The sequence below is a fragment of the Cydia amplana genome, chromosome 4 (genome assembly GCF_948474715.1).
Source record: "Cydia amplana chromosome 4, ilCydAmpl1.1, whole genome shotgun sequence".
NCBI lineage: Eukaryota > Metazoa > Arthropoda > Insecta > Lepidoptera > Tortricidae > Cydia > Cydia amplana.
Window position 1 is genome coordinate 881340 of NC_086072.1, and position 11720 is coordinate 893059.

Consider the following 11720-nt stretch of genomic DNA (forward strand, 5'->3'; position numbering starts at 1 on the left):
AACCACATTGAGAAATGTGCTGCTAGTTTTTATTCGTGTTTTGCTATTGTGAGTCTTATGAGCAACAAATTAGGTTATAAATTGCAGTGTATGTATTGTAAAATGTGTATAGTTTTTAAATTATTTTTATTAGTGAACGTATAATATTTTTCACATAGCATGCGTTCTGTGACAGCTGTCATCTCAATACAATTTTTCGTTTTAAGGATATAAAATGTATGGAGATGACAGCTGTCACAGAACGCAAGCTATGTGAAAAATATTATTATAGTGAAATTGTACTGTAAGTCAGGGATGTTGCGGATGCAGATTTTTTGACATCCGCGGATGCGGATGCGGATGCGGATTTTTAAGGGCTCACATCCGCGGATGCGGATGTCAAGATTAGGTACTTAGAAAACGTCAAATATTACATTTTTAGTATTTTTTTATTAAAAAAACCAAACGTTTAGTATTTGAGCAAGAATATAGGTGCGTTATATTTAATAAACAGTAACTTCGCCGACTTTTCTGGATCTAGACGATTTCGTTATAGGTAATGACGAAATTACCTAGCACTTACGCCGCCGCTAAGACGTTCCTGTACCGACTTGTTCGACATCCGCATCCGCATAAGCTCCGCATCGATTTTATGCGGATGCGGATGCGGATGCGGATGTTGAAAATAACGCGGATGTTCCGCGGTTGCGGATGCGGATGCGGATGTTCGCAACATCCCTGCTGTAAGTAAAGTCTGTGATATAAAATATGACTTGTTGAAATAAAACTAAGTTACATCATGTAATATTGTATTGTCATTTATTCATATATTATACTATTACATATTCAAAAGAATATTTGCAGTGACATTTCATAAAGGGACCATGCGCGTTGTAGGGTCTACCATCTTATGGCCTAGATCGCGCGACTCCTTGAAATTCAAATTTCGCGCCAAAACGCAACGCAACGCAAGTGGCGCAAAACATGAACGCAATAAGTGGGTACGCAGTAAGTAAGTGAAATTTCACTAAAGGGGCCTACTGATTAACAGTCCGCCGGACGGTATCGGCCTGTCAGTTGTTCGGAACTGTCATCTTTTTGTTCTAACTGACAGGCCGATACCGTCCGGCGGACTGTTAATCAGTGGACCCCTTTACGCTCCCGACCACATTATTCATTTTCAAACTAATAAGCCTTCCCAGAATTCAAATCCTCAATGATCTTCTTATTCAACTCCGCTAGTTCTTCCAAAGCCTTTTTCTTTATAGGCTCATATTCACCCTTCATGGTTATAGAAGCTATGTCTTCTTCTAGAACGGTCTTCCTTTCTTCCAGTTGGACTAGTTGGTCTTCTAGTTGGTTGAGTTTGGCGTACATTTCGTTGCCGTCAAGGCTTTCCTGTGAATAAAAATAAATGATAAATACATGCGTGGAAGAAAGAGAGGGAGTTTTTTGCCCAGCAGTGGGACACAACAGGCTGATAAAAAAATACATGCTTGGAGTTATGCTATGAGTTTTAGACGGAGAAAGAGAGATGCACCTAATTCAATAAAGTCCAATTGGACCGACAATCATAAAAACACCAAGAGCGAGCGACCAAGAGTTGTATCCATTGCAATATTGACAAAATTGTTTATGTGTAGATCTTCCGCTGTCCAACGTCGGTTATGTTAGAAAATAAAAATCCTATACGTATTTTTGCCAAAGCAGTAGAATGCTTGACTGGGTTTCCAAACCCTCTGAAAGAAATCTGATGAAAGAGGTTCTTAATGGCCCCACAGACTACGTTCGCCGGACGATATCAGCCTGTCAGTTGTTCGGAACTGTCACCTTTTGCGTTTAGCTGACAGGCAGATATCGTCCGGCGAACTGGTAATCTGTGGGCCCCTTTATTAACAATTGTAGGAATGGAATGAGACGCCGATTGGGAACTAGTGATTTATTGGTTGTAACTTATAATAGAACAATATCAAGTCATACAAGTGAAATACCTAGCTACAAAACATATGACGTATGAGCGGAAAGTGGTACCCTGTGGCGTTCTCACTCCTTGCTCGATCCCTCAGGGGATGTCCACTGCATAGCCTAAAGGTCAACCGAGGATGAAGCTTAGGGCGGTACGTAGCGACGTTCACAACCTGTGCTCATTTATTGGTTCACCTTGAGGATAGCAGAGACCGTCTCCCAAGCTAGACCGCTAGCTAACGAATGAATATCGGCCGCGCCTTTTATACAGTCTGACGACCGATCTGGCCTAGTGGGTAGTGACCCTGCCTGTGAAGCCGCGGTCCTGGGTTCGAATCCCAGTAAGGGCATTTATTTGTGTGAGCACAGATATTTGTTCCTGAGTCATGGTTGTTTTCTATGTATTTAAGTATTTGTATATTATATATATCGTTGTCTGAGTACCCCCACAAGCTTTCTTGAGCTTACCGTGGGGCTTAGTCAATTTGTGTAATAATGTACTATAATATTTATTTATTATTTATTTATACAGTGCCGCGTGCCGCTCGGAGATCTTCGCGCGCGCTCGGCTCGGTCGGTCCGCTGAGCGCAACAAGTAGTAGTGTGCGAGCGAGAAAGTATTCGGATCCGCGCGCCTCGCGAGTACTAATGTTATTCTGTCTTGCTATAGTTTGTAGCTTTCTAGTAGACCCCGAAGGCTTATCCTATTGTCTATTGTTCAGTAAAACCGCACGTGCTACTTACCTGCAAAAAAGGGTCCTAATTATTCTATTTGGCACCTGAGCGCGGGCTAGTCCAACGCTCAAAAAACCAGTGTAGGTGCGCTCTCCGATAACGCGCCTTTGTTACGCATCTCGATGACACATTTTAGACTGGTTCTGTAGCGTTCGACTCGCCGGCACTCAGTAACCGAAGTACCGATTTTTTATGCAGGTGGTTGTGGCACGTGGCACGAGCGGTTTTTCTTAACAATAGACAATAGGATTAGCCTTCGGGGTCTATTAGAAAGCTACAAACTATACACAATGTTAACATACCTGCAGTTTCTTCAGTTTACTAGCAGCCTCCGTAACCGCGCTCTCCGTCGGCGCTAGCTTCTCTTTCAACACCTGTATCTCACTCTCCAGCACTTTCTTCTGTTCCTCGCCTTCGTCTCGAAGCCTCTCCAGGTCTGACAGCGTGACGAGTTCTTCTTGCATGGCCTGGGTTTTCTCTGGTAAGGTTTGGAGCTCGGTTGCTAGACGTTCGCGAGTCGATTCAGCCTAAAAATATAAGAAAGGTTTAAGTAATCTAATACTTACCTAATTTGGATTTTTGGGGATTATGCAAGTCATAGACAATCCTCTAGACTGAGTTTAGAGCAATTATTTCATGAAACCGATGCTGCCAAAAATACGGGGGTGCGGGGGGACGAAGTGAGAGAATCCCGTGCCGTGATTGGTCCGTTCATAGACACGGACCAATCACGGCACGGGATTGACTCGAAGATGGAGTAAAACTACCGTATAAGTGGCAGAGGGGGTAGCGTTACTATGCTCAGTCTAGAGGATGTCTTGTCTGTGATGCAAGTATTCAAAGCAGTATAGCTTATATACGTATGACAAAATAGTGGTATTTCAACAAGTTGATTTAAAGTATGGTAATATCCCCTTGCTTGTTAAATTCATAGAAATTCCCGAGTACTACGACAAATTTTGAGAATCTTTCCGCAAATGAATGCATTTAATGGCTGGCCAAAATTCAGATGTTTGTCCCATATTTTCTATTTATAAGATACAGGTACTTCAAATATCAACCAACCAATGCTCAATATTAACCAACCTTCTTCAAATTAGTCTGGAACCTCTCATAGTCTTTCATCAAAGTGTCCATCGATTTCTTCCCCTCGTCATACACCGAGGTATACCCCTCCTTCTGCTTCAAAGAGTCCAGCTCACTCAAATCCATGTCAATATTAGAACTGCTGTGTTCCAAAGCGAAGACTATGTCTTTTTCCAGCTGTTCGATCCTATCCTGTTCTTTTTTAAGATTTTCTTCGTATGTCGACATGAAATTGTCCATGGTCTCCTCTCGTTTCTTTAGTTCTCTGTATTTCTGGTGACGCTCAGAGTTACCTTCCTCCAAGTCCTGCAAAATAATCAGTTTAGTCAATGTTCCTTTAGGTAAATATTTATTATTATATATTATTGAACAGAGATTTTGTCGTCAAGTGATGTCGACAAAGCTTCCAACGCGCAAGGGACCATATATGAACTGTGGGAGGCAGCACCTGTTTACGAGCGTGAGCGTGAGTTCACGCTAAAATAATATTGTTTCAATTTAGGGTATAAGTAGGTAAGGTACTAGGCCCTCCGACTTCTCGTTCTGCCTCATATAAACTTTCTTCAGAATCCTCCACCTTTTAAAATTTTCTTTTAGCATGGACACTAATAAAAGTAATAAAATAAGATCTTGCCTTACCTGTTCTGCCTCGTCGATCAGTTCTTGAACCTTCCGTATCTGTTCTTTCAGGCTAGCAGCGTTGCTGTCGAGCGACTGGATTGATGTGTTGTCTTCTCTCACCTAGAATATTGTCATGTTTGTAAATAATTTTAAGGTCCTTTGGATTGGAAGTCACAGTGCTTCGGACACTTTTCGAAAGGATGAGAAATGAATGTCCAATGAAGATAGCGAAGAGCGTCTAAATGGAAAATGTCCGACTGGTTTATAAGGATAGAAAGAGAGAGAGAGAGAGTTGTACTTGCCTGTTGCAGAAGCTTTTCTCTTTCCTCTTGTGGGTCTAAGCGGTTGTTCATTTCATTCTTTAGGTTGTCGCGCTTCTCTTCAGCGGCTGCCAACCGTCGGTATAGTTCAAGCAAATGTAGCTTTATCTAAAAACGCACATTTAGGTATAAGAACACTGAACGTGAGACACTTAGAACAAAAAGTTAAGTTCATTAAAAATATTAGCATAATATTGTGTCTGATCTTAAACTAAAAATCGGTGATTACGTTTGGGTAGCTTATACAAAAAATAAGTCTGAAGGAATGTATGTATAGCATATCAGCAATTTTGTGGTTCAAAGGAATTCAATAAGTCAGGGTTTAATTTTATTGGTCCAATAGAGGTTTCAGGACAGAAAAAACTTCATTGAGAAGATTAAATAAAAGTTAGGCAGAATAAAATAAGTAGAAACCTACCTGAGATCCCGAAATCTCCTTGCTAAACTGATCCTTTTCTTTAGTAAGCAGATCAATCTGAGTCCTGGACTGTTCAACTTCTTCTCTCAAGGCTGCAGCCGTGGCTTCCAGCTCGTTGTACTGATCTCTCTGCTCCGGAGTCATTTCTAATAATAATTTTGATATTGTTGATTGCTCCTGTAAAAAAACCTTTGTCTTTATGGTAAAAGCCTATATTTCTACACAAAAACTAAAACCTATTTCCGTAAATTGTCAATTACTAGTGCATTCTTAACCCTTAGGTACCTTACCGTTGCTGACTCGCATTTAGCAAGAGAAGATAGGTATATTCTCATATATACCAGTTCTCACTGGTGATAAACAAAGATACTTATCGACAAAAGGAACACAATCAAGTAGGTATATAAAAACAGCATTTGACCTACGACCTACTTAAGAGGCAGGGTTGAAAGGATATCTTTGCAATTTCAGGGGTCTACAATTTTTAATTATGAAAGTTGTAAGTAATTGAAAGAATGACCCTGAAATCTGAGATTAAGAATACATCATTACAGACACTTTATTTCAAGTTACTCCAGACGACGGGAACAGGTAAGGAACACAGCAGACTTAAGCCACAGAATAAATAATAGTAAGTACAGAAGACTCACTCTAACAAAACGCGTCTGTTAAGATATGGCCGCTAGGTGGCGACAGCGCCACGCGCGTCTTATGGCTTTCCCCAAAATTGTGGCAGAACAGATGTACTTTTAGCTACCTGTAGCAAAGCGACGAAATCGCGGAGTGAGACACGCCTGCTTAAGCCTAAGAGAAACTACGTCAGCAACATTCACCAACCTTCTCCATTTGTTCCCTCAACTGTCTCAGCTGGTTCTCCTTCCTCTGCTTCTCCAAGAACACCAGTTCCACTTCCTCTTGCAGCTTCTTATTGCTGAGCTCAAGCTCCCTCGTCTGCTCTTCCACCGAGTGCTTCGAGGCTTCGCCGTTGGCAATGCGGATGGCCGTGTTGTAGTCTGACAGGCGACCTTGTAGATCTGAAAAAGATTAGTAGTCAACAGCAGAAGTCGATCCTAGATCTGATATATAACTGAATTTTACAGCAGAAATAGCTAGGTGGGGTATTGTTATCAGGACCACTTCACACATTTTGACCACCTCTACTACACTAAATGACTTCTGTCGTGAAATTTAATGATAAGTTCTTGTACTTATATCAAGTATTCTCTTATTCTTATATGTTATGTTTTTGCTGAACATTTGCTTAAAGGCAGAATGTCTTTGCCGGTTAGCCGTAAATAAGGCAATGAAAAGATTGTCTTACCAGTTAATTCTTGAGCTAAATCCTTAACCCGCTTCTCATAATGCTTCTTAGCTGACCTCTCCCTCTCCCCAGCATCAGCTTGCTCGCTCAGCCTCGCGATCTCAGCCTTCATCTCTCTCACTTTGACCTGCATCAGCTCTTCCCAGTAACGCTTGTCCTGAAGTTGTCGGGTCCGGAAGCCGCGGGCTGTGCCCGTGCGGAGGCCGGAGATGCCCTGCTGGGTTATCGGCCGGTCGATCTTTGGAGAGAATAAAAATATAACAAGAGATTTTTTTATACATTGAAGATCAATATCGAAGTAGGTAGTCATCTAATAAGAGTTTTAGAAGACTTTCACTAAAATCATGTTAGTACAAGAGGGTTCTCTTGTCAATATTTTAATGCCTAAAGTTGACGAAATATAAAGTGAGCCGATCTTGTTCAAACTTGTTCGATAGATCGGCTCACTTTATATTTCGTCAACCTTAACTTTTAGTTACACGGGACTTTTCTGTTCAGATAATAGTAAAAAAAATCCGCCTTCTCATAAATTTTCCTGTACCTGTCTGAAAACTAGCATCGTCATCGTAAAGCGTCGTCAGCGTTGGTTCCATTGTGAACAAATTTAAGCTGTAGGGTATTGTTTGTTGTACAAGTTTCCCAATGTAAGATGAAATGACGATTTACTCACAAATCAAGGAATTTAACCGCCTGTGCGGAGCGCATTAGCAACTACCGTCATAAACATAGCAAATATTTATTTGGCAGGCGCTTTTGGTAAATACACAGTGTGGACATATAAAACAAAGTCGCTTCCCGCTGTCTGTCTGTCCCTATGTATGCTTACATCTTTAAAACTACGCAACGGATTTTGATGCGGTTTTTTAAATATAGAGTGATTCAGGAGGAAGGTTTACCTATTTATAATTTGTTAATCCGTGCGAAGCCGGGGCGGGTCGCTAGTATAATATAAACATAAATATAAATATACTGTTACCATAGAAAAACCAGTCATAGCCGTGGACTGCCGGCCAGCGGTCGGCGGGGCCGGACCGAGAGCGGCCGTGGATAGGCGAGAGGCTGTGCCGCCGCGGTACGCTGACGACGGACGCATGCTGCCGCTTCTGTTCAAAGATACTACTATTACCATAGAAAAACCAGTCATAGCCGTGGACTGCCGGACAGCTGTCGGCGGGGCCGGACCGAGAGCGGCCGTGGATAGGCGAGAGGCTGTGCCGCCGCGGTACGCTGACGACGGACGCATGCTGCCGCTTCTGTTCAAAGATACTACTATTACCATAGAAAAACCAGTCATAGCCGTGGACTGCCGGACAGCTGTCGGCGGGGCCGGACCGAGAGCGGCCGTGGATAGGCGAGAGGCTGTGCCGCCGCGGTACGCTGACGACGGACGCATGCTGCCGCTTCTGTTCAAAGATACTACTATTACCATAGAAAAACCAGTCATAGCCGTGGACTGCCGGACAGCTGTCGGCGGGGCTGGACCGAGAGCGGCCGTGGATAGGCGAGAGGCTGTGCCGCCGCGGTACGCTGAGGCCGGACGCATGCTGCGACTTCTGTTCAAACATACTACTATTACCATAGAAAACCCAGTCATAGCCGTGGACTGCCGGCCAGCGGTCGGCGGGGCCGGACCGAGAGCGGCCGTGGATAGGCGAGAGGCTGTGCCGCCGCGGTACGCTGAGGCCGGACGCATGCTGCCGCTTCTGTTCAAAGATACTACTATTACCATAGAAAACCCAGTCATAGCCGTGGACTGCCGGCCAGCGGTCGGCGGGGCCGGACCGAGAGCGGCCGTGGATAGGCGAGAGGCTGTGCCGCCGCGGTACGCTGAGGCCGGACGCATGCTGCCGCTTCTGTTCAAAGATACTACTATTACCATAGGAAACCCAGTCATAGCCGTGGACTGCCGGCCAGCGGTCGGCGGGGCCGGACCGAGAGCGGCCGTGGATAGGCGAGAGGCTGTGCCGCCGCGGTACGCTGAGGCCGGACGCATGCTGCCGCTTCTGTTAAAATTTTAAAACACACTCTCAGTCAAAATAAAATTTGTGTTGTGTTACTGAAGGTTAAGCATACCAAGGACTATCTTATAGTTGAGCCTACTTACCTACTTAAAATCGGTCCCGATCCCGTTTGTATAAATTTGTGGTATTTTGTGGCTAAGTAGGTAGGTAATCTATATTCTTAACTTACGGAAACCAAAAGGAAAGCCAAAAAAACTTGCAAATTTATTCATATGCTCAATTACTACGACTGATACTGATGGTAAGTGTCGATGCAATCTAGGATGGATCATGCTTACCTAAAAGATGTCTATTCACTCTCGATAGTCTCGATTTAAAAAGATCCAAGTTATAGTTAACATATCTTATGGATAGATATGTTAACTATATATGTCCCTTCTATTGTCTTTGACGTGTATAAATAACATCTAACACAAGTTATATCTAGACCAAATGAATAGCTTGAATTCATTGCATTGCAACTTGTAAACTAAAATTTAAAACGACACAAGTACCTGCAACTGCGCACATCTACAAACCTAGTATTCACTGTTGCATATCTAAATATGAAACTTTTCTAATAGGACACCGGAACTTTTTAATTCATCTATCTAAAGTTCTAAACCACAGGCTACAATTAACACCTATAAAATCAAACTCAAATCAGAAGATTACCAAAAGTATACTTTTAAACTTCTCACCTTGACACAGCAGAACCACTATTACTGTATTCTCTAAATCCTCGTCTGGACACGGGCCGTTCTCTCCGAACCGCGCTGTCCACTCCACTGCCGTCAGAAAAATCCATATTGTCCAAAACTATTAGCGAACACTGTTTTTTTTTACGGTAATGTTCTGTGGCACGCGCAATGGATGTGTTGTTTATGCGTTGCCATGGTTACTATTGAGTGAGGTGTGGTTATTGAAAAGGAGTTTGTTTGGAACCATGCACTATGGTGACTGGTTGCCACAACTTATGAATGGATAAAATACTCCAGTCATCGTATCAGTCAGTAATTAAACAGTGAGTAAACAGCATAGAGTAACTTATGATAAACAGCTTGCAGCAGCAGCTTGTCACACTTGATTGTGTATTTTAGGAAATCAAGATAATGGTGATGAAATTTCGAATGCCGAATTTTAATAAAAAAAATTAAATACCTACCTAATGACACTAATGACACTAATGACAACAAAATCGCTATAATGAAGCTTTATTATATCGTCAAGCAAAAGTCACTAAGTACCACCACAAGTTCATAGCCATAGTGAACCCTATTAGTACAAAAAGAAGGTTGATTTTTGTTTAAATATTTTATAGTAATTAGTGACTTTTGCTTGTCACCTGACGATATTATATTTAAAACGCTACGACGCGAGCAGCATTGCGTTGCGTTTTGTCATTTTGTGCTGTGTGCAGTCTACAAATAAATTGATATATTATAGTACCTATATAATTTCCTATTTCACAGAGTTAACTTAATCTCTTGTCTGTGTATATTATAAGGATTCTGACCACATTTTTTGTTATATTTGTGCATTTTATTCGAGCCATTTTGTCTGCTCTATAGTAGGTTAGATTCTACTATGTCGGCGACAGATCTATTATATCATGAAACGCCGCCATTTCATTTATACACAACCATTTAAGCACAACCGAGGTTTGAACCCACGATTTTAGTCTACCACACAAATCTGAAAGGAAAATAATATAATTTAGGTTCAATACAAGATCTATTTCAACAATCAACTCGCAAGGAATATAATCAGAGCTGTGTAATCAATAAAACAGGATTTAAAAATAATTGTTTATTTATCGATACATATAAGTAGGTTACTCAAACCAACACCCTCTTTAACATTATATAATTCGGATGTTGATATTATTATACTACAGAATTCGAGTTTGTTAAACATTTTCTATCGTAGGTATGCGGGAAAAATGCATTCGTCTTTTGTGACATATCAAAGGGAGTATCTTTATTTAATTATCTACAATAATACATAAGATACGAAATGGTAACCAGAGTAGCACCTGCAACTTTTATTTTCAATGTACAAATGTCAGTTAAAAAAAAGCTATAAGTACAATCTAAATACAATGTACAAAATGATTTTTATACCAAACGTAGGTACATAGCCAGTTTTAAACTTTCTAAGTTATCTTAAAATATTGGATATAAAATTATGAAAACTAAATCTACAGTAATTAAAAGCGCCAGAGCAACATCATAATGAAAACGTCTGTTTTTAGGTTGTCAGTATAGTCCAGGCGCTGACTGCAATTTTTACGTTTCATTGAACACAATAATGCTTACCTACCAATTTAAAATTCTGTTCCATAAGGTAGGATTTACATTGTCCAGGTACACGCTCTTTTCTTCTTTCTAACAATAGTTTAAAACATAACCAACCATACACTGCTTAAAACTTACAATAAATTATACCGATCGAGTAATTCAATACGTAAAACTAAGTTGGTATTTAATATAAGATTACATTGAGTATTGGCGAAAACTTAAGAAAACCCGGAGAACGTATAAGGGTGTTAAGATAATATTTAGGAAATATTACTGCTAACAGATATATTATAAGAAAAGTAGGTATTTACAAAAGACAATACAAAATTATTTTATAATAAATAGTAGGTACTGTAAACCGGGGTTACTTTGCAACTTGTTGGGAGTTTCAGGTTTCTACAGAAAATTAGAAAAAAATGGTTTCATTTTTGGGCGCAAGTTATGTAGGTATTTATAGGTATAATTGACAATTATCACTTGCGTATAAAATTATTTGTAACCTCGATTTACCGTAAACTTTTCAATATGCTTTTGAGCCCCTAGTTTAAAGTCATAATATTACCTATTATTGAAAAACACGATGGTTCATTTGTTTCGCCTGTGTTTATTTTCATTTTTCCCAACCCAGTTTTTGACTAGGATTGACACCTAATTAATAAATATAAAACATTTCATAAGGTAATATAGAAATGTAAAATCAAGTGGCAGTGATTTGTTACATTATTTTAGTAACTACTTTAAATGTATCAGAAAATATTCTGTCAACATCTACTTGTTAACTATTACTCTAGATACATTCTATCTTATTTCCAAAATGGATAATAGGTACATAAAATCGAATAAAAATGTTCAAAATGTATAAACATAACTAAAGCCAAGGACGCATTTTTGTCCAAACAAAAAACGCAACAGAATACAAAAAATCTAAAATACAGATTACGCTAGGTACTGTACAAATAAATTTACAACGATGTA

At 40.5% G+C, this 11720-nt stretch overlaps 1 protein-coding gene across 1 annotated transcript; it reads right to left on the minus strand.

Annotated features, from left to right (window-relative positions):
• Positions 1-1164: 1164 nt before the first annotated feature.
• Positions 1165-9281, minus strand: LOC134663025 (intraflagellar transport protein 74 homolog). The gene is made up of 10 exons (XM_063519316.1): positions 9147-9281; positions 7422-7548; positions 6446-6683; positions 5962-6158; positions 5125-5301; positions 4689-4814; positions 4405-4506; positions 3766-4071; positions 2982-3206; positions 1165-1377 (listed from the first exon to the last, which is right to left on the minus strand). The coding sequence occupies exons 1-10, from the start codon at positions 9251-9253 to the stop codon at positions 1165-1167; spliced, it is 1818 nt and encodes a 605-aa protein (XP_063375386.1). The 5' UTR covers positions 9254-9281.
• Positions 9282-11720: the final 2439 nt, after the last annotated feature.